At 45.5% G+C, this 25566-nt stretch overlaps 1 protein-coding gene across 1 annotated transcript; it reads left to right on the top strand.

Annotated features, from left to right (window-relative positions):
* Positions 1–7769: 7769 nt before the first annotated feature.
* FIGLA (folliculogenesis specific bHLH transcription factor) lies at positions 7770–25170 on the top strand (the record flags this gene model as incomplete). The annotated part of the gene is given in 5 exon segments (XM_080711389.1): positions 7770–8000; positions 11367–11519; positions 13031–13228; positions 13230–13256; positions 25132–25170. Coding segments are annotated over 5 exon segments (648 nt in total).
* Between the last annotated feature and the right edge of the window lie 396 nt (positions 25171–25566).

Raw genomic sequence — 25566 nt, 5'->3', positions numbered from 1 at the left:
AAAGTCTCAGGAAACCCAGCCACCCAGTTGCTTCTGGGGTTCCCTTTCAGTGCATTTGGGACTTGAGCTGAGTTTTCCCAGCCCTTTAAGCCACTCCAAAGACCCAGTTATCGTTCTCTTCTGCAGGCTGGCATCTTCTGTCTTCAGAGTCATGGCGCTGGCTCCAGCTTCTTCCTGTGGCTTCTTTTTGTTCAGGGATTCAGCTTTTTGTCAGCTCAACTTAGGATGATAGTTTCTCGAGTGGTTCTCTTCTGGGCCGCGTGGATCCCCACCCTGTGCGGGCACAGTCTCTGATGCAGGTTTCTGAAGCGTACTCTCTGCATAGTTCCCTCCTGTTTATGTGGTTGCCAAATCCCAAATCTAGAAATTGCCAGCAGAGTGTGATGCCATGCCCTGTTTAGAACAGTGGGAAGAGCCTCTAGGAAGAAAGCCAGGTGTGTGTAGGCTCCTGTGTCTGCTTCCCTGTCTCAGGAACTCAGATCATAGTTTTGCGCTCCCTGCTGTCTACTGTCTGAAGACCTGCTCCATGTATATGTCCAGCTTTCTAGTTGTTTCCAGCAAAAGGGCTCATCTAGTTATTCTATCATGACCAGAAGTGGACATCTATTTTATCTTTTATTGTACTTTTGGCTGAACAGGATTTTATCACATCTGTGTTCATATTTATCAGCCTTTTCCCTTTATAGCTTCTTTTGTTCCCTTTATAGTACTGGGGACTGAACCCAGGGGCATTCTACCTCCAAGATACAGCCCCAGGCCTACTTTTTTTTTTTTTTTTAAGTACTGGGGATGGAACCCAGGGGACATGGGGACATTCTATCTCCGAGCTACACCTCCAGCCCTATTTTTAGTCTTTATTTTTAAATTGTATTTATTGCGCCGGGCATGGTGGCGCACGCTTGTAATCCCGCTTGGGAGGCGGAGACAGGAGGATTGAGCAGGTTCAAAGTCAGCCGCGTTGGCTTAAGAGACCCTGTTTCCAAATAAAAATATAAAAAATAGGTCTGGGAGTGTAGCCCAGAGATAGAAGGGCTTCCAGGAACTCCAGTACCACCAAAAATAAAAAATAAAAATAAATAAAATTTTATTCATTTATTTTATTTGTGTGGGTCTGAGGATGGAACCCAGGGGCATTCGACCTCTGAGCTACACCCCCTGCCCTTTTAAAATTCTTTCTTTATTTAATTTTTTTGTGGTACTGGGGTTCCTGAAAGCCCTTCTACCTCCGGGCTACACTCCCAGACCTATTTTATACTTTTTTATTTTTGGAAACAGGGACTCTTAAGCCAGCGCGGCTGGCTTTGAACCTGTGCGATCCTCCTGTCTTTGCCTCCCAAGCGTGGGGATTATAAGCGTGTGCCACCACACCCAGTTTATTCTTTATTTTGAGACATGGTCTCACTAAGTTGAGAGGTTCTCACTAAGTAGCTGAGGCTGTCCACGAACCTTGATCCTCCAGTCTCAGCCTCCCGAATGCTGGGATTACAAGAGTGTGGCACCACACCCGGCTTATTTATTTTTTGGTGGTACTGGAAATGGAACTCAGGGACATTCTACTTCTATGCTACACCCCTAGCCCTATTTTTTATTCTTTATTTTGAAATAAGTTGGTTGAGGCTGTCTGCGAACCGTGCGCTACCACATCTGGCTGTGATTTATTTTTAAATTATTTTGAAATAGGATCTCACTAAGATGCTGAGGCTGGCCTTGAACCTATAATTCTCCTGTTTAAACCTCCCAAGGTACTGGAATTACAAGTGTGTTCCACTATGCCTGGCTTCCAGAGGGTTTTTTTTTTTTTTTTTTTTGATGGTCTGGGGATGGAACCCAGGGGCATTTGACCTCTGAGCTACATCCTCTGCTCTATTTTTTTTTTTAATTCTTTGTTTTGAAACAGGGTCTCATTAAGTTGTGGAGGGCCTCACTAAGTAGCTGAGGCTGTCTGCGAACTGCGATCCTCCGGTCTCAGCCTCCCAAATGCTGGGATTACAAGCATGCGCCACTACGCCTGGCCAGAGGTTTTTAAAAATTAGTAATGTGTGTTAGGTTTTACCAAATGAATTTTAGCATCTATCAAAATTCTAATAAAATCTGCCTAGTGTGGTGGTACACTCTTGTAATCCCAGAATTTGGGAGGTTGAGACACGAGGATCGTGGTTCACTGACAGCCTCAGCTACTTAGTGAGACCCTGTTTCAAAATAAAGAATAAAAAACAGGGCAGGGGATATAGCTTGAAGGTCGAATGTCCCTGGGTTCCATCCCCAGACCCTCAAAAAATTCTAATAAAATCCTTATTCTTTTATCGGTTAATATAATAACATTAACAATTCCCTAAAATGAATTATCTTTGCATTTTTTGGATAGAAACATAGTAAGTCATGATATTCTTTTAATATTTTGCAGAATTCGATTTCCTGATAGTTTATTCATTTTTTTAACAGAGCAGTAAGTGTGATGGGTGTGTTTTCTTTGAACACATACAAATATGCCTGCAAAGGTTTGAATGTATGTTTTCTTTGTATGCATTTATATTCTTTGTTTTAGGGGTTTCCTAGCATTGTATCATCAGCCAGTATTAAGTAATGTGTCCTACTTCTTTGGATCAAAATTGGAGATTTTTCTTGTGTACATTCACTTTTTATAGATGTTCATAGGTATATTTATTAGACTAAGTTTATCATTTTCACTATGCAAATATTCTTTCTTTCTTTCTTTCTTTCTTTCTTTCTTTCATTTCAAAACCAGGGATTGAACCCAGGGGCATTCTACCTCCGAGCTACACCTCCCCAGCCCTATTTTTTATTCTTTATTTTAAAACGGAGTCTAACTAAATTGTGGAGAGCCTCACTAATTAGCTGAGACTGGCCAAGAACCTGCAATCCTCCTGTCTCAGCCTCCCAAATACTGGCTCTATGCCCTCATTTATGTTTTCTCTACTCAAGCTATCGATTTCTCTGGATTTCTTTTTAACTCTCCAATTATGCTTATTATTTTATCATATATCCCTTGTATTTTAATAGCTCTTTATTTATATATTTCAGAATTACTTTGTTTAATGTCTGAAGATTTATAACCATCAAATCTATTGGAAGAATTTTACTTTATATCAATCTACATGAATTCAAGAAATACTTATTGTGTTTCTAGCATGTACCAGGCACTCTTCTAAGTTTTAGGAATGCAACAGTGAACCAAACATAAAAATTCCAGCCTCACAAGGGCAGCACATCAGAAGGGAGGAGAGGTAGTTAGGACATTGCGGTCCCAGGCAAGAGTCCTGTGGAGCTAGAAATCTGCGAGTGCTAACGTTCTGCCGTGGCCAGAAGCTGTTCACCCTCAATCCAGCCAACCGTGGCTGGCCTGGGGTCCAAAGAGAACGGAGAGATGGTGGGACAGGGCCAGGTAAACATGAAGGACTCCTTCCTGCTAACACCCCAGGGGCATTTCTCATGGGCTGAGTTGGTTGCTTTGCTTCTCTAGAGGAGGTTCCGAAAGCCGCAGTTTCCCCAAGAGAGAGGCGGAGGAGTGGGGTTCTTCACAGACTGGCTGGAGCCATCTGGGGAGACAGAGAGAAGTCCTCGGTTGACTTGGGGGAAGTGGCTGGGTTGTCACCCTGGAGTGCCTGCCCACCCTGCCCCCACTGTGTGAACACCAAACGGCTGCCACTCAGTGCCGGGACTGCCTTGGTGGCACTGATGGGCTGTGGCCCTAGCCCACATGGGCTATGCTCTTGGCAGTGCCCCCAGCCTTCTCCTTCAGAGATTTTCTGTCTTTCTGTGTGTGAGGACCCAGACCTGATGGAGGCTAGGGTTCCGTACCTCTGAATTCAGGGGAGAGCCTGACTCTAGTATAGAGAAAAGCCACAGACGTCATGGTTGTTATGAAATGACCTCCTGGGTCTGGTTTTCCAGGAACATGGAGTAGCTTTTCAGTGAACACATTATGGAAGAAAATGCACAGCATTTTGAGGATGGGGAAATTGCGAGTTTAGAGAAAAATGTACACGTGTGATCAGTAACTCTGAGTGCGCTCTGCTAATGATTCATCCATCCCTCCCTGCTCTGAATACGGACAACACTTACTGTTCCTACACCCAACTTTGGGCCCAGGTCCAACTGTCCTTGGATCCTGCATCATGCCCACTGGAAGGACCCTCCCCATCTGCATTGCTCTCAGTTATAAATGGCTTTACCTCTGCCTCCAGCGATTTCTCCTGTGGCAACGGACCCTGAGTCCCCCACCCCCAGTGAAGAGTCATGGAGGTGTGAGGAGGGCTGGGCTGCCCTTGGGAGATGTGACATTCCATGCAATTTAGGCTGGGCCTCAAGAGGGAGGCCATTTTAGTTGCCTTCTGCCAAGGCCGAAGCAGTAGGGAGTCCACAGCACAGCTGTGTCTCTTGTTTCCCCCTATGCCCCTCCTCCAATGTAGCTGCACCCTATTACTTTTTTTTTTTTTTTTTTTTTTGTACTGGAAACAGAACCCAGGGGCATTCCATCTCCAAGCTACACCCCCAGCCCTATTTTCTATTCTTTATTTTGAAACAGCATCTCACTGAGTTGCAAAAGGCCTCACAAAGTAGCTGAGGCTGTCCTCTAGCCACCATCCTCCTGTCTCAGCCTCCCAGATGCTGGGATTACGAGTGTGCGCCACCACGCCCGGCTCCCCTGCTGCCTTTTGAGTTTCCCTAAAACTCTGTCCTTGTCACAATCTTCCTTCATAGGTGTGAGAAACTATACAGATCCCAGGCCTGGGAACCCAGGCTCTCTTCAAAGTGACTCCTATGTGCCATTCATCACACATCTGAACTGAACCAATCCCCTCAGCCAGCTCTCATTGTGGCTTCCGCATTGGTGCTCAGGCCGCCTCTGCCTGGGCCACTGGGGTCTGCTCTGCACAATGCAGTTTCTAAACTATCTATTGCGCTCATGAATTGTAGCCATCATTTACCATAGGGAGGGAGTCACGTGGGGCAGGAGAGATTGGTGATGTTAGACTTCTCAGATCTGGGTCCTAATCCCAGTTATTAGATGTGGTTATTGCATTGGGGTCTAATCCCAGCCTTTGCCCCTTTCTAGCTAGGAAAGTCAGTTTCTTGGCTACTAAGTCTCAGTTTCCTCTTCTGTGAAATAGCAGGTAGAGAACTCCTTGGGGCTCTGTGAAAACTAAAAACATTAAAGCATAGGATGAGTTTGGTGTAGTGGTGACTTTGGGCTCCATCCAAGTGTTAGCCATGATTGTTTTGCCGTTCCCTACAGAAATCCTTGCTCGCATCTGAGGGCTCTATTATTTGCCCCCTCCCTAAAAAAAGAGGAAGACAGGAGGTCTAGAGAGTTTGAGTGACTTACCCAAAGGCCATACCAAGCCCTGTGCTGCAGCAGCTCCTTCCCGGGGCCCATGATCCCCTGCTCCAGCCCCCAGGCCCTGGTCTTCACTGATACCATGGATCCCTGCGCTATAGGGCCCTGAAGCCCAGCAGCAAGAACAAAGTCTTGAGCTGAGAGTCTCCATGGAGGAACGACCTCTTGCAGGTCCCTGAGGACAAGCCCAAGGCAGCGCTGCATCTGTCCCTGTTCCTCTTCCTTGTTCTTTGTGGGGATGCTATTTTGACCACTGTTAACCCTGCTGGTGATGTGGCCAAGACATTAACCCCAACTCCTGCTGGCTGTGGTGCAGGAAGGGGAGGCCCCAAGGAAATGGTGCAGGCTTTTTACCACGCTCCTTCTAAGTCTTCCCTAAGTGAAGAAATATGGTTACCTAATTTTAATTATTATTTTTTTGTGGTATGGAGGGTGGAACCCAGGGGCTTTTCTACCTCCGGGCTATACTTCCAGACCTATTTTATACTTTATTTGGAAACAAGTTTTCACTAAGTTGCGGAAAGCCTCACTAAGTAGCTGAGGCTGGCTCCGAACCTGCGCGATCCTCCTGTCTCAGCCTCCCAAGCACTGGGATTATAAGCTTGCGCCACCATGCCTGGCTCCAATTTTAATTTTTTTAAAAGAAAATGTAATTATGAAGGTACCATTCAAGAAATTCAAAAGTTGTACTGGGGAGAAAGTACATTTCAGTATATCAAACAATTTGTCTTTAAAAAATATGTTTATTTTTCAAAATACTAAAAACATTCATTTAGCAAAACTGCATTTATTTATTTTTCATGAGAATTGCCATTTATTCTTGAAGTTGCCAAAATCATAATCAAGGATTCACCAAGGGGTGCAAAGGGGAACGAGGAGGCTCAAACACTGATTGGGGGGGCTAACATATTTGGAGGGAGGGAGAATGGTGGGGAGACCCCAGCTGCCCCTCCCCCTTCTAATGCCATGGAAAAGGGTCCTCTTCAGGCCGGCTCTCCTCCCCATCCCTGTGTCCAGTTTCTCTCTGGAGAGGTGGGTTGGGGATGTGGAAAGAGGGTGTAGTGTGACTGGGTCCCAGAAGGGGGAGGGCACTGGGGGTCCCCCATTTCACATGCACTCACAACACTGATCTCCCAGTAAACAGAAATGGCAAAACTGCATTTAAAGGGAACGTACCTAGTCTGCCTAAAGTTGTCGTAGAATAGTGCTATGAAACATTTTTATATATGTATCACTATCTTGAATAAAAATAAACAGTCCTCTAAAAAAAAGTGTCATTTGAAGTCCCTATGAGGGACCCTTTCTCTTTAAAATGGCACCTGATGGCCTTCCATTTCCCTACAAAATTCCTAGTAAGATACAGGAACCCCCTTTATTACTGTTTTTCCAACTCTTCCTGCAATTTTTATTTAAAAATGAATTTTTAAAAAATGTGTGTGTAAGCCGGGTGTGGTGGTGCACGTTTGTAATTCCAGCATTCTGGAGGCTGAGACCAGAGGATTGCGGTTTGCGGACAGCCTCAGCTACTTAGTGAGGCCCTCTGCAACTTAGTGAGACTTTGCCCCCCCCCAAAAAAAATAGGGTTGGGGGTGTACTTGGAGGCAGAATGATCCCCCTGGGTTTCATCCCCAACACCGCATAAAAGAAGCGTGTATTCATCAATTTATTTTGGTCTAAATGTATATAAACGTGCATATGTAATCCAGAAGCTAACGTCCCAAACTCAGACTAATTAAATCAGAATTTGGGAGGATTGATACCCCAACATGTGGATTTTTTTTTTTTTTTTTTTTTTTTGCAGTACTGGGATGGAACCCAGGGGCATTCTACCTTCGACCTACACCCTTAGCCCTATTTTTTATTCTTTATTTTGCAACAGGGCCTCACTAAGTTGCGGAGGGCCTAAGTAGCTGAGGCTGGCCACGAAGCTGTAATCCTCCCGTCTCATCCTCCCAAGTACTAGGATTAAAAGCCTGCGCCACCATACCTGGGAACGTGTGGATTTAAAACCAAAACGACTGTGTGTGTGTGTGTGTGTGTGTGTGTGTGTGTGTGACACTGAGGGTGGAACCCAGGGGCCTTCTACCTCTGGGCTACACTCCCAGACCTATTTTATACTTTATTTGGAAACAGGGCCTCACTAGTTGCTGAGAGCCTCACTAAGTAGCTGAGGCTGGCTTCGAACCTGTGCAATCGTTCTGTCTCAGCCTCCCAAGCGCGGGGATTACAAGCGTGCCCAGCTGTCGGGCGCTCGCAGAGTGCGTGCACCTGGCGAGGCGGCCTGGGCCCTGGGGGCCATCACCTGCGGGCCGGCAGGTGCCCCCCCCCCCCCGCGTCGCCAGGTGCAGCACGTGAAAGCCGCGCCGCCCGCGCCGTCCCGCCGCCCCGCGCCGCTCCGGCCCACCGCGCCATGGACGCCGCGCCCGTGTCCCCAGAGCCCGGGCCCCTGTCGCCCGCCCTGCAGGGCGCCCCGCAGGCCGAGGTGCTGGAAGACCTGCTGCAGGAGCAGTTCGGGCCGCTGCCCCAGCTGGCCGCCATCTGCCGGCTCAAGCGGCTGCGCTCGGGCGGCTACTCCTCCACCGAGGACCTGCAGCTGGTGCTGGAGCGGCGGCGCGTGGCCAACGCCAAGGAGCGCGAGCGGGTGAGGCCCCCCGAGGCCGCCCACCCGCCCAGGCCCGGCTTGCCCGGGGAGCCACAGTGGCCTGGTGACCCCCAGGCACGTCCAGGTGCTGGGGCCACAGCCAGGGGTGGCCGGTGGTCACCTGCGTGCCCTCCCGGACTTGTGCAGGCCCAGGCCCCAAGGGGAGGGTGGTGGTGGTCACCGTCGTCCTGACAACTTCAAAAATGTCTCCCCTAGACAAGTGCTTTGACAAATCTTAGCGCCCGCAGATTGGGTTTAAACCTCAAGCCAGAGGCTCTGGTTGAGTGCCTGGGCGCGAAGGTGGTTCCCTTCTTGAAGCTGCAGGCTGCATCTCGGCCTCAAGCGAATACCGGGTGAGGGAGAAGGGGCCTAACAGAGGTTAGTTATTTTTAAGCAACGAAGCAATGCCCCAGGGCGAGCCCAGATTCCCACTCAACCCCTGTCCAAAAAAGTGACTTTCCCAGTCAGTCGTGGGCGCAGTCATTCAGCGAGGCGAATGGTCCTGTCGGGCGAGGTTGGAGCGGCATCTGCTGGTCGCTTTTAGTATCTCTGGCAAAACTTAGCTCCAAATTGAGTCAGAGCTGGTCTCCTTTCTGAGCTTCTGTTTCTTTCTGAGGTGATCCCGCAGAGGGAAGGATGAGGGGTGGGAGAGGGCAGACACGGAGAGCGCATTTAGATCTAGTACTTGGAGAGGAAATTCTGCTGACTGGCTGCTCCTCGACGCCCCAGCCTCGGGGAATCTACTAACTGTAGGAAAGAGTGAGAGGCTGGAGGGCCAGGTAAGGAAAGATGGAGGAGAAGTTGCAAGAGAGGAAAAGTATGCTTTTACCAGACACTAGGCCCTTCATAATCCTGTGATTTGATTTCATGGCCCTAACATGAGATCAGGACATATATTATATATTGGTGGTACTGGGGGTGGAACCCAGGGGCTTTTCTACCTCCGGGCTATATTCTCAGACCTATTTTATATTTTATTTGGAAACAGGGTCTCACTAAGTTGCTGAGAGCCTCACTAAGCAGCTGAGGATGGCTTTGAACCTGTGCAATCCTCCTGTCTCAGCCTCCCAAGTGCTGGGATTACAAGTGTGTGCCACCACGGCCGGCTAGGACCAATATTTTAAGTGGCCCTTCCCACCAGGAAGGAATTGCCTTCTGTAGAGAACGTCCTGGTTTTATCCACTAAAAAGTTAATGATCTCCTCCTCCTCTTCTTCTTTTTCCTTCTCCATATTGGGGACTGAACCCATTCTACCTCTGAGATATATCTTCTCCCTATTTTATTTTTTATTTTGAAACAGAATCTCACTAAGTTGCTGCAGCTGGCTTTGAAGCTGTAATCTCCCTGCCTCAGCCTTACAAGTCGCCTCCCAGGCACCACCATGCATGGCTCCTTTAGTATTCCTTATAATTATAAAACAAGTACACCTGGAGAATACAGAAATGCCCAGAGAGGGAATGGAGACATTCATAAACGAGCTTGAACGTCTTTGTGTGTGTCCACGGAGTATTTTTTTTTTTTTTTTTTGGTGGTTCTGGAACCCAGAGACTTTTCTACCTCCGAGCTGTATTCCCAGACCTGTATTTTTAATATTTTTTTTATTTGGAAACAGGGTCTCACAAAGTTGCCGAGAGCCTCAGTGGCCGAGGTGGGCTTTGAACCTGCGCGATCCTCCTGTCTCAGCCTCCCAAGTGTGGGGATTACAAAGTGTGTGCCACCACGCCTGGCTCCAGTCTTTGTTTCTAGTTTTGTGTGTCATGAATGTAACTTTACAAGATGTTGGTCATCAGTATCTGTCTTTGTAGATCTTCTCACCTGACCTTACTAAAAAGCTTTCCTCGTTTTCTCAAGTGTTCTTTCATGGAACAGTTTTCGACTGCATAGCCTGTTAACTGAATGGATTGTGACTGACTCCCCTTCCTACTGCTGGGCATGTATGATGCTTGCAGCTTGTTTTTTTTTACTGGTGCATAAATCTGTGCACATATCTGATAATTGCCTTTGAAGAAAATGCTAGATGTGGACTTAACAGAGACATAGTTTATATACAGTTTCCTGTCTTTTGATACAAAGTTGCCCGATTGCTTTCTAGAAAAAAAATTTTTGTGTGTGGTACTGGGAATGGAACCCAGGAGTATTCTATCTCTGAGCTAAATCCCCAGCACTATTTTTTAAAGTCTTTTTAATTTTTGAAACAGAGTCTCACTGAGTTGCGAAGGGACTCCCTAAGTTAGCTGAGGCTGCCAGTAAATCGCAATCTTCCGTTCTCTGCCTCCCGAATGCTGGGATTACAAGCGTGCACCACCATGCTCGGCCAAGATTTTTAATTTTTATCCCTGTTACAGAGTAGAGTTTTCTTTCACCATACAGTTTTTGACAAAAAGGAGGACTGTATTCTTTTCCATGATATTCCTGATGCCTCACATAACTAACAACACAAAAACGTTAGCAGCTTGGCGCTTGAAAAATGTTATCTATCTAGTGCGTTTTGGTATGTAGTTTGATTATTAAAGTTAAATCTTTTCATAGGTTTGGTCATTGAATTCTCCTGTGAATCAACCATGTCTTGTCTTTCATCTGCTTTGCTCCGGAGAGGGAGAACTCTACATGTAATTGCATATATTGGCCTGGTGAAGTGGGAAGCAGCTCTCCCAGGGCCTGCGTTCTCTAGAGGGATAAACATTAGCATTCCAGACCTCAGAGCCCATGCATTAGACCTTGGAAAATGAGTTGTCTGTGAAGTGGCACTAACTTACAGACCCTCGCACGTGACTCTCTGTGATTAATTCACTGGCAAGTTGAGGTTCCAGTACTTGAGTAGAAAAGCATTTGTGCATTTTATCCACCAGCAGCAGTACCACTTGCTGAGGACTGCCTGTGTGTGTCAGATCTGCACGAGGTTTTGGTTTTTTTTTTTTTTTTTGGTGTACATTCTGTCAGTCACGACCCAGAGGTACAAGGTAGGTATGTTCTGCTTTGCAGATGAACAGACTGAGGCTTAGCAATGTGAAGTATCCCTCGCCCTTTTGGAAGGGTGGAGAGTGAGTAGTGGAGCTGGGTTTTAAGTCCTGGTGTAGCTGATGCCCAGCTTTTAGCCACTACTTCTGTCGCCTCTCTGTTACAAGGCAGTGGGTGTGTTCTCAAAGAGAAGCGAGGTCCTTGTGAACCTGGGCACACCTTCCTGCCCGTCCCCTGCAGAGCCCGGTCGATGCCCGCCCTTTCCTCCGGCCACGCAGGTGACCCTGTGTTGAGTGCCTGCTTCGATGCAGCCCCCAGACCAGAGGTGGTGGAAATGAGCCCTCCTTGCCCCCTTCTGTGGCTTGGGAGTCAGCTTATTTGTTGTCACTGTGCCTTTTTGTTTTCTAGATAAAAAATCTCAACCGTGGTTTTGCCAAACTGAAGGCACTTGTGCCATTTCTTCCCCAAAGCAGGAAGCCTAGCAAAGTTGATATCCTTAAATGTGCAACTGAATACATACAAGTTCTCAGTGATGTTTTGGAAGGAGCCAAAGACTTGGAGGTAAAGGTTTAAGAATTTAGAACAATGGTAGCTATCATTGATTAAGCCCTTTCTGTCTGCCAGGCACGGGGCCAAGTAATATACTTTCCAGGTAATCTTCATAGCATTCCTCAGAGTATCTGTGATCCCCATTTGACAGAGGAGGCGACAGCCACCTGGCTAAGAGTTTCAGGATGGGGGTTTGAACCCAGATCTGGAAGAGCTTTGGAGTCAAGTCCCTGACCATCTATCTACTTCCCCTCTGTTACTGCCCTTGACAGCTAGGGCACGAGAAGAGGAGGCTTCCACGAAAGCGCCATGTGGTGGTGGCTTCTTGTCAGCAGAACACCCATCAAACAGGACACTGGAAAGGGTTTCTCGGCTGTTCATTGTGACAATCTACATGAACTTGCTTTGTAGATCGCAAAGCACCACAGCGTCTCCGCCACTCTCAGAATGGGTTAGCTCAGAAGTGTTCGTTAGGTGGTAGGAGGTGTGGACTGGTGTAATGGGCTTGTCGCTTGGAGTGGCAAACATTGAAGGCCTTAAGATGGATCCATCGTCAGGGGAGGTTAGATATTAAGAGAGAAGGCCTTCGACATGAGCCCTAAGGTACACCATTAGCAGGAGGAAGTCAGTAGACAGGAGTCGGTGGCAGGAAGGCAGAGAGTACGAGAGAATCATAAAGTTGAAGAAGAGAGGAGGTTGGAAAACCAGAGATGGAAAGTAAGAGATGGGGTGTCCACCAGGTTCAGTGTTGGCAAGGTGGGAGAGTAGGCTGGATGCCAACTCCTGGGGGGTAGGGTCCATGATGGATAAGCGTTTGGGATTCAAGCAGAGGGAAGTAGCACTCTGAGCCCACTCATTACAAAAGTCTGAGAATGGAAAGGAGAATCAAATGAATAAGAAGAAAACTGTCATGACAGATTCTAAGTTATAGTATGATCATGTTGAAAGACAGAAGAGGATACTTGAGAGAAGAGAAACATCCTAGAACGTTCTACTAGTAGAACTTTTGAATTTTTTTGCCCACCCTTTCTATTCAGGGGGCTGCTGGTAAGATTTGTTTTGCGGTGGCAGGAATGGATTATCATGTTGATCAGACTGTGTGGCTGGGTTCTGGCCTGGGCATAGTGTTTGGACATGTGGCTACCTTAATTTCCACTTGTGTTTTAATCGTGTAACAGAAGTACTTGGTTCTTTGTCGCATTCTGTTAGAAAATACAGGATTTATTCCATGCCATCATATTTTAAATGCAATTGCCTACTGTACAACAGTTTAAGGTTACGGAAAAACAAAATACAGTCCATTGAACGGTATTTTCTCCAAATAATCATCGCCCTTATCACTTAAATGAAACCTCACCAGTGAGAAGTTTGCAATGTACCCACTGCAATCTTGGAAGTCTCAGGCTGGAGCTGGAGCTTGGGTGGTAGAGCTCTTGCTTCCCTAGCTCACAGAGCCCTGGGTCCAAACCCAGACACAAAATGTCTGTCATGTTATACTGTCTGACAATTAATATGGTTTCTAGAAACAAGGCCCAGATGAGCAGAACTATAGCAACAGTGCTTCTGAACCACATATATCCTTGGCTAGAAAGCTTTCAAGAAACAGTACCCAGGGTACCAGCTGTGCCGTTGGCTTAAAGAATGAAGAGGAAGGGCCCTGGACAGATGGTGGCGGTGGCGAGCCAGCGTACATTTGTTGCCAGAGTGTGATGCCTGCCACGGGAAAGTATCTCACTGGCCAGGAGTCTGGTAAAGTATTCCTTTTCAAATAGCTATGTAGATGTCAAAAAGCTCAAAAAGCACACCTTCAGATGCGGGCCATTTTCTATGCTAAAACAGGAGTAAAGATAATTTTTTTGAAATCACTGGGGTGCGGAGGTGGGGCTTGCTGGTTTGGAAGATCATTATGTCCCTAAATTAATTGGCAGTCAGTTCAAGGGAGGAGAAATTCTCCAGAGCCAGCCAGGGCAGATCTAAGCTTATTTTGAAAAATGATCTTATTTAACACTTCAAGAGGCTTTTTGGGCTCTGTGGTCTCCAGAAAAATGAAACTAATAGCTTGCCATGCAGAAAGATTCATGGTGCTGCTGTACTGGGGGAGAGAGGTGGGTTGTAGGGGAGCATTTTCTAAGTAATAACCAAGTAATGTATTGCAATAGTTCTTATTAATTTGTCAAACTAAAGAGGTAGCTGGAGGCAGCTCTGCTTCTCCAGGTCTGCATGGTGGACTTTCTGCCCTTGCCGTGGATCACGCCACACAAACGAGGCCCCTTGCTCTAGCCTACCCTGTGACAAATGCCCTTAAAATAAGAAAGGCTCATAGGAAACAGAACCAAACATACGACACAAGCATGTTGCTCCCTGTGATGTAAGGGGCAGTGGGGGCTCTGGACTCACACATGATAGTAGGTAGGAAGCAGTTTTGAATAGCGGTTGGGAACCGTAGGCTCTGGGCGCAGGCTGTTGAGGTTCAAACCCTGATCTTACTTTCTGCTAGCCGGATGACCTTGCATGAGCTGCGGCACCTTTTTATGACCCTCAGTTTTACCATCTGTAGAATGGGAATAACGCTTGTACTTACTTCAGATCAACTGGCATCATGTCACCAATGAGTCTAGCACGGCTCCTGGCACGTCAGTGCTCACTCACTTGGACAGCCATCACGGAACTTGCTTGACTCGCCGTGAATGGTCAGTATCCATCGGTGAGCAGTGCTAAGCCACAGGCACCACAGCTCCGTCTTTAGCAAGTGTTTTGAGTATTTTTCTCTTGGATCTCACCAATGCCTGCCTCTGAGCTGGGGCCTCCAGTGTCCTCCTGCCCACTGGCTGGCTGCCTTGGTTGGCTTCCAGTTCTGATTTGGTTACTGTCTTAGAGTCCCACTGGAGTATATGCTCTGCCTAATTCTCATATTCTGGCCACTTGAGATAGCAAACTTCTTTTGCCAGTCACCTCTGAGGAGAGGATTCTTGTTTCTCCTTCACAAGTAGACATGGATCAGAAGCAAGAGTGAAGCCGGGCACGGTGGCGCACGCTTGTAATCCCCGCGCTTGGGAGGCGGAGACAGGAGGATCGCGCAGGTTTGAAGCCAGCCGCGCTGGCATAAGAGACTCTGTTTCCAAAAATAAAATAGGTCTGGGAGTGTAGCCCAGAGGTAGTAGGGCTTCCAGGAACCCCAGTACCCCCCCCCCAAAAAAAAAGCAAGAGTGAAGGGATCACCGGAGCTGGCCCTTGGTGTGGGTTATCTAAGTTCATAATAGTGATGCCTCTGCAAGTATTGATATGCATAGGTATTAAGTCAAGAATCCTCTTTGCTCCTTGTCAGGTGAGCAGCCTTACCTTATTCTCGCCTCCTTCCTGCTGGTCCTTCTGGGCCTGGCCTGGGGCGGGAGCCTCCATAGCCCCGGCTCAGCCACACTACACACTAGGGCGAGGTCTATGTTTTCCAAGGACAATAGTTCCTGGGATAGGCCACTTATACTACTTTAGTTTAAAGTGAGAACCAACATTTAAAAAAATAAAAATAAAAAAGTTTTCTCTGAAGTTTTCTTTAGAAAAAAGGAATGAAACTCTACATTTTTAGTGGTTTTAGAAAGCTAAGTTTATTAACTGGAAGAGAAGAGTGCTAATTCTCAGACTGAAGAAAGAATGAATCACATATTTGAGTGTTTTTTAATATTAGATATGTAATTTCTTTCAAGGGTAACTGGTTGTAAAGCATGCTTAGAAGCATTCTGGAATTATATCCATTTTGTCAAGGATTTCTCATTCAAACAATTCATTTTATTCAGCGTGTGTGTGTGTGTGTGTGTGTGTGTGTGTATGTGTGTGTGTGTGTGTGTGTTTGTTGAGGGGTATTTGGAATTGAACCAGTGGCATTATACCTCTGAGCTACCCCAACAGCCCTATTTTATTTTTTTATTTTGAAATAGGGTCTCACTAAATTGCTGAGGCTGAGCTGCAATCCTCCTGTCTCAGCCTCCCATGTACTAGGATTACAGAATGCATCACTATGCCTAGTTCAAACCGTTCATTTTTTTTTTTTTTTTTTGGTGGTTCTGGGGGTGGAACCCAGGGGCTTTTCTACCTCCGGGCTATACTCCCACACCTATTTTATACTTCATTTGGAAACAGGGTCTCACTAATTTGCTGAGATCCTCACTAAGTAGCTGAGGGTGGCTTCGAACCTGCGCGATCCTCCTGTCTCAGCCTCCCAAGCGCGGGGATTACAAGCGTGCGCCACCACGCCCGGCCAAACTATTCATTTTTAAAATTAAAACATTCCAAAATAATAATCAACTTATAGAAAGGTTACAAGTGTAATACAAAGAACTCCTTTTTCCCCCTGACACATTGGAGAACAGGTTGCCAACCCGGTGTTCCACCACACCTGGTCACTTCAGTGTGTCTCCTACAAACAGATATTATCCTACTATGGCTACAATGCAATCACCCACGTCAGCAGCCAGTGTCATGGCATCTTTGCCATGCAGCCCCAGGCCCCGCCCCACTGTTATTAATAGCCTCAGTAATGTCTTTTCTAAGCAAAAAGACCTAATGAGGAACCATCAATTGTATTTAGTTGTCTCTTTTTCCCTTTTGTTTTTTGGTGTTGGCCTTGCTGTGGCCTTTCTGACCTTGATGTTTTTGAAGATTACAGGCCAGTTGTGTTATAGAATGCTTCTTGATCTGCATTATATTTCTTCTTGAGATTCGAACTGCATCTATGCCAAGAATCACAGAAGTGGTGCCATTTTCCTATTCATTGCCTTCTATTAGATGGGGCATATCTTTATTTGTTCTATTTCTAATGGTATTTGCTTTTATCATTTGCTTAAAGTGGTAATGGCATCTCTAAAGTTAGTCTTTTTCATTCTTAATTACTATGTATTCTGAGGAGGTGCTTTGAGGTTACTTAAATATCCCAAATACTCTGTATTTACTTACTGAACGTTTTACTTTGAAGTAATTACAGATTCCTGAGAAGTTGCAAAGATGGTACAAAGAAGTATCCTGCACCGCTAACTCAGTTATCCCCAGTGGTTGCATCTTTTATTAACTGAGTATAATATCAAAACCCAGGAATTTATTTTGGTACTGTGAGTGCGCATAGTTTTGTATTACTTTATCATGTGTGAATTTGTGGAACCACCAGTGCAACCAAGATGCATAACTGTTTGTCACCACAAAGATTTTCTTTGTGCTATCCTTTTATAGCCCAACACTGCCTGACCCTGTTCTTCCATGCTTCCTAATGCCTGGCAACCACCATTCTGTTCTGTATCTCTATAAGTTATTTTAAGAATGTTAAAAAATGGACTCCTAACATATGGAACCTTTAGAGACTGACTTTTTTTTTTTTTTCAGTACTGGGGATGGAACCCAGGACCATTCTACCTCGGAGCTACACCCCCAGCCCTATTTTTTATTCTTTATTTTGAAACAGGGTCTCACTGAGTTGCAGAGAGCCTCACTAAGTAGCTGAGGCTGGCCGCAAACCTGCGATCCTCCGGTCTCAGCCTTCCAAATACTGGGATTACAAGCGTGCGCCCTCATGCCTGGCTGAGACTGGCTTTTTGTTTGTTTTTAAAATTCGTTTTTACGCTGGGCGTGGTGGCGCACGCTTGTAATCCCCGTGCTTGGGAGGTGGAGACAGGAGGATCGTGCAGGTTCGAAGCCAGCCGCGCTGGCGTAAGAGACCCTGTTTAAAAAATATAAAATAGGTCTGGGAGTGTAGCCCATAGGTAGAAGGGCTTCCAGGAACCCCAGTACCACCAAAAACAAAAAACAAACAAACAAACAAAAATTCGTTTTTACTAGCACAATGCACTTGAGACTATCCAGGTTGTTGTATCGATAGGCTGTGTTCTCTTTTTATCGCCAAGTACTAGTCCTGGTATGGATGTACCACGGTTTAATTGTTCGCTCGTTTAGAACACCTTGTTTTTATTTTGATTTACTTTTTAATATTAATATGAATGCATGGCTTTGTTTAACTCAATATTATATCATCGTATAAAATCCACATTCATTTTTTTTTCTCAAATTGTCCTCATCGTGGCTGGTGAAAGCACCCTCAGCTGGGCACCCTTTCTGTTTGACATGCCACGATCATTCTTGGATCACTTCTTTTTTGGCAGGTGTTCTGAACCTATCTGGGACTTTGCCACCTCTGAAATCACCTAGTTCAGGACATGCCCGTGTGTGAGCACGTCCCATCTCTGTTGCCGTGTCCTCCCTGGGTGGCTGGACTTACCCCCTTTGGGCTTTATCCTCCCTGCTGTACAAGAACCTCCCCTCAATTCTCACGTTCTTCCAGGTCATCCCTACCCTGGGTCAATGCCAGCACACCCACCTTGGGCCCCGATACCTCACTCTGGGTCCCTGTTGGCTCCCCCCGCCTAACCCTGACCAGCTACTGGCATTAGGGCCTAACTGTTTAGGAAGGGAAAGAAAGGGAAATCTTTTTTTTCCCCTTGGAAATACCTGCTGAGTAGCCACCTTTTGGGCTGGTTTTCTTTGTTAACACATTTAACTCTGAGATCCTTATTTGCATACAAATTGAGCAATTATTTACTTACTTTATAAAAAGCTGCATTTTATAACCAGGAGCCAGGATGAGTCCAAGACAAAGGGCTGAACCCTTATGTGGATCCTTTTATAAAGGGCTTAGCCAGTTTAACCAAAGGGGTGCTCACAGGGTCACGGGATCCTGGCCAGACACCTGAATGCAGGACTCGTGGAAGCTGATAAAGCTCACTGGGCTGAAGTGCTCATATGCAGAGGGGCTCCGGGCTTAGGAAGCAGGCCCTCCTCAGTTCCAGTGTTCAGGAGGGCCAGCCTTCTTCTTGCCCTTGGAGGGTCTGGGGAGCAGAACTCTTGGTGCTGGCAGGGATGGGCACTGTAGGGGATTGGAGAAGGGGTCAGAACAGGCTGTGCAAGATCAACAACATTCCTGGGAGGCAGAATCCTGAATGAAGTTCACAAGAATCTGCTGATGGCAGGGATGGAGATTAGCTTCTGGAGCCAGAGGTTTGCATGGGGATAGAAGCTACAGGTATGTGCAGAGAGAGGGCTGTGAGCCACACGAAGGCACACATCTGGTCTTGGTGTGGGGATAAGGATGAATTACAAGGTCGGGAAGAGGTTTTTTTTTTTTTTTCAGCACTGGGTATGGAACCCAGGGGCATTCTACCTCTGAGCTACACCCACAGACCTATTTTTATACTTTTTAAATTTGGAAACAGGGTCTCTTAATCCAGCGCATGTGGCTGGCTTCGAATCTGCGCGATCCTCCTGTCTCTGCCTCCCAAGCACAGGGATTACAAGTGTGCGCCACCACGCCCGGCATTGTTTTTTTTTTTTTTTTTTTTGTTGTTTTTTTCGCAGCATTGGTGATGGAACCCAGAGGCATTCCACATCTGAGCTACATCCCCAGACCTATTTTTTATTCTTTATTTGGAAACAGGGTCTCACCGAGTTGCAAAGGGTCTCACTAAGTACCTAAGGCTGTTGGCAAGCATCCTGTCTCAGCCTCCCAAAATGCCTGGATTATAAGGGTGTGCCACCATGCCCAGCAAGTTTTTTTTTTTTTTTTAACAGAGTTTGAAGGTGTGGATTTTTGCTATGCCATCTCAGGGTTGGGCATTGCTGGCTGGCTAGGAGGTGTTGTCTGTCCTGCCATGTTTATTCTTGACTCTTGTTACCTGTGACTATGGCTCAGGCATTTCCCATCATGCACACTCTGCTCTGAGTCGACTGTGATACTCTGAGTGTGTCTCTCTACCTTCAGTTCTGGAGTGGGATGACAAGAGTGCTGGGGTTCCAGGGGCTTTGGAAAGGGACATTTGGATGAACCTGAGTGCCTGTCCCAGGGGCCTGGATATGTTGCCAACATTCATTTCTAAATTTTGGTGTGACATGGGAAAGGTCCTTGAAATTTCTGGGAATGAATCCTGTGCAGGTGGTAGTTTCTCTCTACCCCTCTCCAGGGTGTGGTGATCTCTGAAATTAATCCTTGAGGACACCTCTTCTAGTAGCTGAAATGAGGTGGCCTGACTATGTGGGGGGGATTAATTAGTGTTGCTGACTAATCTCAGTCGGGTCATTATTGTCCGTTCCCGGTCAAATCCTCAGAAAGATGGGGCAAAAGGCAGGTGGAGTTCTGCAGCCTCTTGTCTGCAGCGATTCTTTTTCCTTTAGGGACTGAATTTTCTTTAGGTCCCTAAATGACGACGCTTTGGAAAGAATCTGAGGTGGACAAAGGCTTTTTGAGCCAATGACACTTTATTACAAAAACCCCAAGAAATTTGTACCCTTTACCAGTAAAGTTAAGAGAACAAGGGGGGTGGGTGTCTTTCAGCTGGCTGTTGGCCCTCGAAGAATTAACTCCTGTTCCTCTCCAAGGTCTTGCAGATAAGCAGTTCCAGGTGGCAGCCTCCCAGAATAGTCAAGGCTTGGGAGCTTCTCGGGGAATCTTCAACTTTTCCTGGAACTTTTCCATCTTTTTGGGCTCAGTTCATATAGCAAGTGTGGGGAAATGTGGTGATTCAGGTGGATGTGATGGAGTTTCTTCAGGTGTTGGTACCTTATCTTCTAAGTCTGAAAGCTTAAGCATACTCACAACACAGTTTGGCAGACAAAATACCACAAACAACACCACAAGGTTCTTAGTTTTAATTGTCAGATGTATTTCCTTAACTGCTGAGCACTCTTCTTTAGACAACAAGCCTATTAAAAGCCTACTCATCTTTAATAATCCACTTCCCTGTCACAAACTCTCTGCAGCCTGCTTCTAACTTTCTAATTCCTTCCTTTCCCAGTTGGGACTTTCTTATGATAAGCTCTTCTTCATGCAAAAATGCTTTTCTTACTCTTACGGTATTTCCTTTCCTTCATACATATATATTTAGAACGTCTGTCCTTTATTTTGTCATATTCATTTCTAACTATGCGGTCAGTCAACAGTCTTTTTCTTTGGGTCTATTGTATTTTGGCAGCTAAGTTGTGTATCAACTAAATTGCTTTAAGGTCACACATAAGGTTTTTCTCTGTCTCTAGGCAGGATTTCAAGGGTAAACAGTTACTTTGAACTGAGCTACTTTGTCAGAGTTAATGGATAGTGATGAAGGTCGGAGGCCATTTGTGATTGCTGCAGCTGGGGTGCTTATCACAGTACCTGAATTCTGGCCAGTCTTTTCATTATTGTTGAGCAGAGCCAAGGACATTTAGACAAATTATTAGAGAGTTTATTTCCACGGACTCAGTTTCTTTTTAGTTCTAATTTCACATCACTGGAGCAATTCGTGTAGAAAGTAAAAGGAATAATAGTGAAGGGTATCTAAAAGTGGGGGGTACTTTGGCCAGAGACGATACCTCCTTCTCGGGGCTTTTTTGCCGATTAACTATGTGGAGTGGGGTCTTAACACATAGATGCCGAGGCAGCAGGATGTCTTGGCATATTAGCACCTTGGTGAAGCCTGAAGCCTCTTCTGTCTTGCATCTCGGATTTCCCCGGGGCGGCTGCATGTGGTGGTAAACGTTTTGCTACAGAGTGGGACGTGTATAGGTGTTTGCATGGGAAGCATATTGTCTGACCCAGGGCTCACTGGTGGCTGATGGGGCATGCTCTGGTGAGTGTAGACAGCAGAGAACTTTGGGACGTTGAATTTCCCTTTTGATGGAGCAGGTGTCTCTATCTGCTGGGTCCCCAGCACTCCTCATTGAGCCGCACTACCGCAGCTTGGCGGTTTGGACCACTGATGGTGCAGCCTGGACTGAGGGCCTATGGGCTCCCAGGAGGCTGCTCCAGTGGGTGCACTTAGCTCTGGGGTTGCACCACATTTTCTAAACTTTAAGAACAAGGAGCTAGTGCTGGTTTTAATTCTTGGGGACTTCAGAAAGTTGAAGCTGTCTAGGGGAGACAGGACAAGAGAATTTGTCTTTGCAATGATGATACCGCTTAATGGAGGATCCCTAGGTTGTGGCTACTGAGGAAGAAATCCAGCCAGACTTCCAAGGAAGACCCTCTGGGCTGAATGTGATCAAGATAAGAAGATGTTAGGGGGAAGACAAATCTCTAATTCTTGGTGAAACTAAAAAAGGGAGATTCCTTTTGGTTGGGATTTTAATTTTTCTGTGGGTGTAGAAGATCGAATTAAAACTTCGGGTTTATGTGTTCGTGTATTATATAGTATACATATGCATTTGTGTGAAGATTGGTGGGTTTTTTTTTATGACCAGAACTTCCTGGTGTGTGACCTAACCTGGTCAGAAAGCAGAATGTCATTTAAGAGAGCCAATAATTGTATCCTTTTCTATTTTTCTACATATAATGGGCCTGGTAGTGAAATTAATTACAGTAAGTCTTCATCTATTTCATTGGAACTCCAGAAGGAATATTCAGAAGAGATTTTATAAAGGGCCTTATAAAAGGCCCCTATCACGGTTCCCAGGTAGGTAAAGCAGAGGAAGGCAGACTTGGATGGAAAGGTCTCTTAGAGGTAGAGACCAGGCTTTTCCAATGAGCTGCTCATTTTCTTTGAGATAGGCGGCTTTTACATGAAACCACTAAGTTCTAGAAAAAACACAATGTAGCCCTAGCCCCTGAAGAAGGCTGCTGTGTCTTACCACCTTCCACACTCTTCTCTTATTCTAATTCCTGGTTTACCCAGATAGCCCAGGGAAGGGGTAGAATAGATTCTTTTTTTTTTTTTTTTTTTTGGTGGTACTGTGTTGGTAGAACCCAGGGGCTTTTCTACCTCCGGGATTTACTCCCAGACCTATTTTATACTTTATTTGGAAACAGGGTCTCACTAAGTTGCTGAGAGCCTCACTAAGTAGCTGAGGCTGGCTTTAAACCTGTGTGATCCTCCTGTTGTCTCAGCCTCCCAAGTGCTGGGGTTACAAGCGTGCGCCACCATACCCGGTGTAGAATGGATTCTAAGGGTATACTGTTAGTGGTAGTTTTCCTAGTGAGGGGGAGGGTAAAAGGATTATAAACACAACTATTATTTAGGGGACTCTTCTGGTCCTCTTTGGATCACTCTGCCTCTCTCTCTCTCCCTCTCTCTCTCTCCCTCTCTCTCTCTCTCTCTCTCTCTCTCTCTTTTTATTTTTTGCAGTACTGGGGATGGAACTCGGGCATTCTACCTTCAAGTGACACCACCAGTCCTATTTTTTATTCTTTATTTTGAAACAAGGTCTCACTGAGCAGCAAAGGGCCTCACTAAGTAGCTGAGGCTGGCTTCGAACCTGCACAATCCTCCTGTCTTAGCCTCCCGAATGCTGGGATTACAAGCGTGCGCCACCATACCTGGCTCTCACTCTGCCTTTTTGAATGTGGCCCCAGCTACTCTGGGGTGGAAGACTTGTCTGAGGCACCTGCTCACAGGGGTGGAACCAAGGGACAGAGTTCCCATGCCTCATGTGATCAGGACCAAGACCCAAGGGAAGAGGCTGGGTCTTGGTCCTGATCACATGGTGGGTCATGGCTTTGCTGGCCAGTGCCCACTCTTTATAAAGAACTTCACTTGCGGACTGTCTATATAGCCCTCCTTCTGGACATGAGAAGGTGAGGCTCTGGCTACCATATGTGGGTCCTGATCTCTGAGACCTGTATGGACTTTCACACAGCTGAAGCAGGACTAGAAGATATGGGCACAACCTCCATGTGAGAAAGCAGTACTTTCTGCACCGCACTCCTCCTCTTCTTGAGGCCTAAGTAAGACCCTTGTGATGCAGGTTATGGGAAAACTCCTCCTTATCTTGACCCATTAAGGTCCATCTTTTTTGAGTAATTGCTGGATCTGTTCAGTGTTCTGAGTCCCTCTGGCCTCCTTGGCCTTGGGAGGTGCTGAGCTGGCCTCCTCGGACGTCCGTGGCTCCATTGTGTCGTCTTTAAGCCAGTCTTGCTGGGGCTTTTCTATTCACAGTTTATCTCTTCTGGTTCCCCTGGCTTCCCTACTCCTAGTTGGGGCCATGGGGCTTCCCTTAGGTCCATACACTCTGTGGTCACTAAACTCTTTTGAGAGACAACCCCTGAGAAGTGAGTGAAAATCCTTCCTTCCTCAGATTCTTGGTTTTCCTGTTTTCTTGGTTTCTGTTACCTTATCTAATTCTTCCGCATCCTGGGTCTCAGCCCAGGATGGCACAGTACAGGGTCCTATTCAGGGACCAGATAGCATCAGCACACAAGTTATATTTGCTGTGAAAAGCTACTTCTTTGGGCTGTAGGAAGATTTCCCCCATCACATCTTGTTCTTCTCTGCGTTATGACTTCCCGGTGACCCACTGGAGTCTACACATCCATTCTCCTTCTTTCAAGTGAAAGTCTTGCCTTTCAGACTTTTGTGAAACTGGGGACTAAATTCTAAAGGTGAGTGAACAAGGATGTCGGTCTACCCCCCCATCCCCCACGAAGCCGTGGTTCAGTGAGTGAACAAAAAGTATATTGGGTCATGTGTCTGATTATCCAGCTACACAAACAACAGTGGGACTGTGCTCACATCGTAAGGACGTTAAACAGCAAGCTGGGTTTCTGTTCCTCAGACCATCCCATTCTTGGACCTTAAGCCTTTTGACTTAGATGAAGGTGACAGTCATTTTTTGATGCACAATGCCTTAAAAGACAACATTGATAAGTCTGAGCAAGTTTTCCTATTTGGATATTGAAATATTACGTTCCTGGAGTTTCCCAGTTAACTCTTAAGCTAAAACAACGATCCAATATAGACTAGACTATAGGTTGATAGGATTCAATTATTCTTTAACCTTTTAGGTAAACATAGCAATATGTAAATTTCTTAGGCTTAAAATATTCTAGGTATGTAAAAAGCTAAGATGGATGGCCCTTTATTAAAAGGTAAAGTTCTAAAGATAAATCTGAACATTTTTCATCACATGTATAGTGGGAAGATTCAACCAAGATCAGAAAAATAGTTCTGCATACTTATTTTGAGGTAGACACTGTTCCAGGCACTTTTTAAAAATATTGTAATCTATTTAATTTTCATAGCTACCTTGTGATACTAAAACAATTTAAATCCATTTTTCATATAAGGAAACTAAAGAACAGAAATAGCTTGTCCAATATCTAGCAAATCAATAATGTGTTGGAGCTGAGGGATGGGGGTAATGGTATGTCAAGTCCTTTCTAAAAACATTGAATTCTAACAAAAATGAATGAAATGTAAATGAGAATGAGCCAGAAAATAGATAACATTCTAAAGCTAAATTAACACATTTGGTGACAGTGTCTTATCACCCATGGTGATATACTTTTTGGATTTCACATCTGAGTCGCCTGACTGTGATTTGAGTCTATTTTTCAGTCATGGGTTTTTTAGGTTGAAATTTCAGAAAATCAAGACGATATATAATGATTTCTGCTGGAAATCTCCTAAAATGCTTTTATTTATTTTCTGCCGTGCAGCCAAATTTAGCAGAGGGCACATGGCATTATGTGTCCTATTTTGATTTTTCTATCAGGAGCATGCTTAGATAACCCATTAATAGGGATAATTTTTTAATTGTGGGACACTTATGTTGCCTTCAGCTTTTTGTTCTTATAAGCATGACAGCCTGATGTTCTTAGGCTTTCCTGTATTTTGTATTTTTTTTTCAGGCTACATTCCCAGAAGTAGAACTCCTGAGCCACAGGTAGGTACATTCTATGACTTGATGCTAGTTGCCCACATTTTATAATACCACCAACAGCATACAAGTGCCAATTTCATCACATTCTTGCCAATATTGACCTATTAAAATGGATTAAAAGTGTCATTTTTAAACTTAAACTTTTTTGATTAGTAATAAAATAAAAATTTTTACATATTCCCTCTTTTTGGCACTGGGGATTAAGTCTAGAGCCTCACTTATGCTAAGTGTGTGCTCTGCCACTGAGCTATACCCCCATATTTCTTTTTTAAGTTGTATTTCTTTTGAAAACTATTCTTTCCATTAGCCATTTATAATGAACTTTTTTTTTCTGTTTCAGACTCCCACAGTATGAAAAGTGAAAAGACCCAGGGTTACCTTCTAGAGAAAAATAAATTCAGTC

The sequence above is a fragment of the Muscardinus avellanarius genome (genome assembly GCF_963383645.1).
Source record: "Muscardinus avellanarius genome assembly, chromosome: 15".
Lineage (NCBI taxonomy): Eukaryota > Metazoa > Chordata > Mammalia > Rodentia > Gliridae > Muscardinus > Muscardinus avellanarius.
The sequence above is the reverse complement of the archived record's forward strand: the minus strand, read 5'-3'. Positions and strand labels throughout refer to the sequence as shown.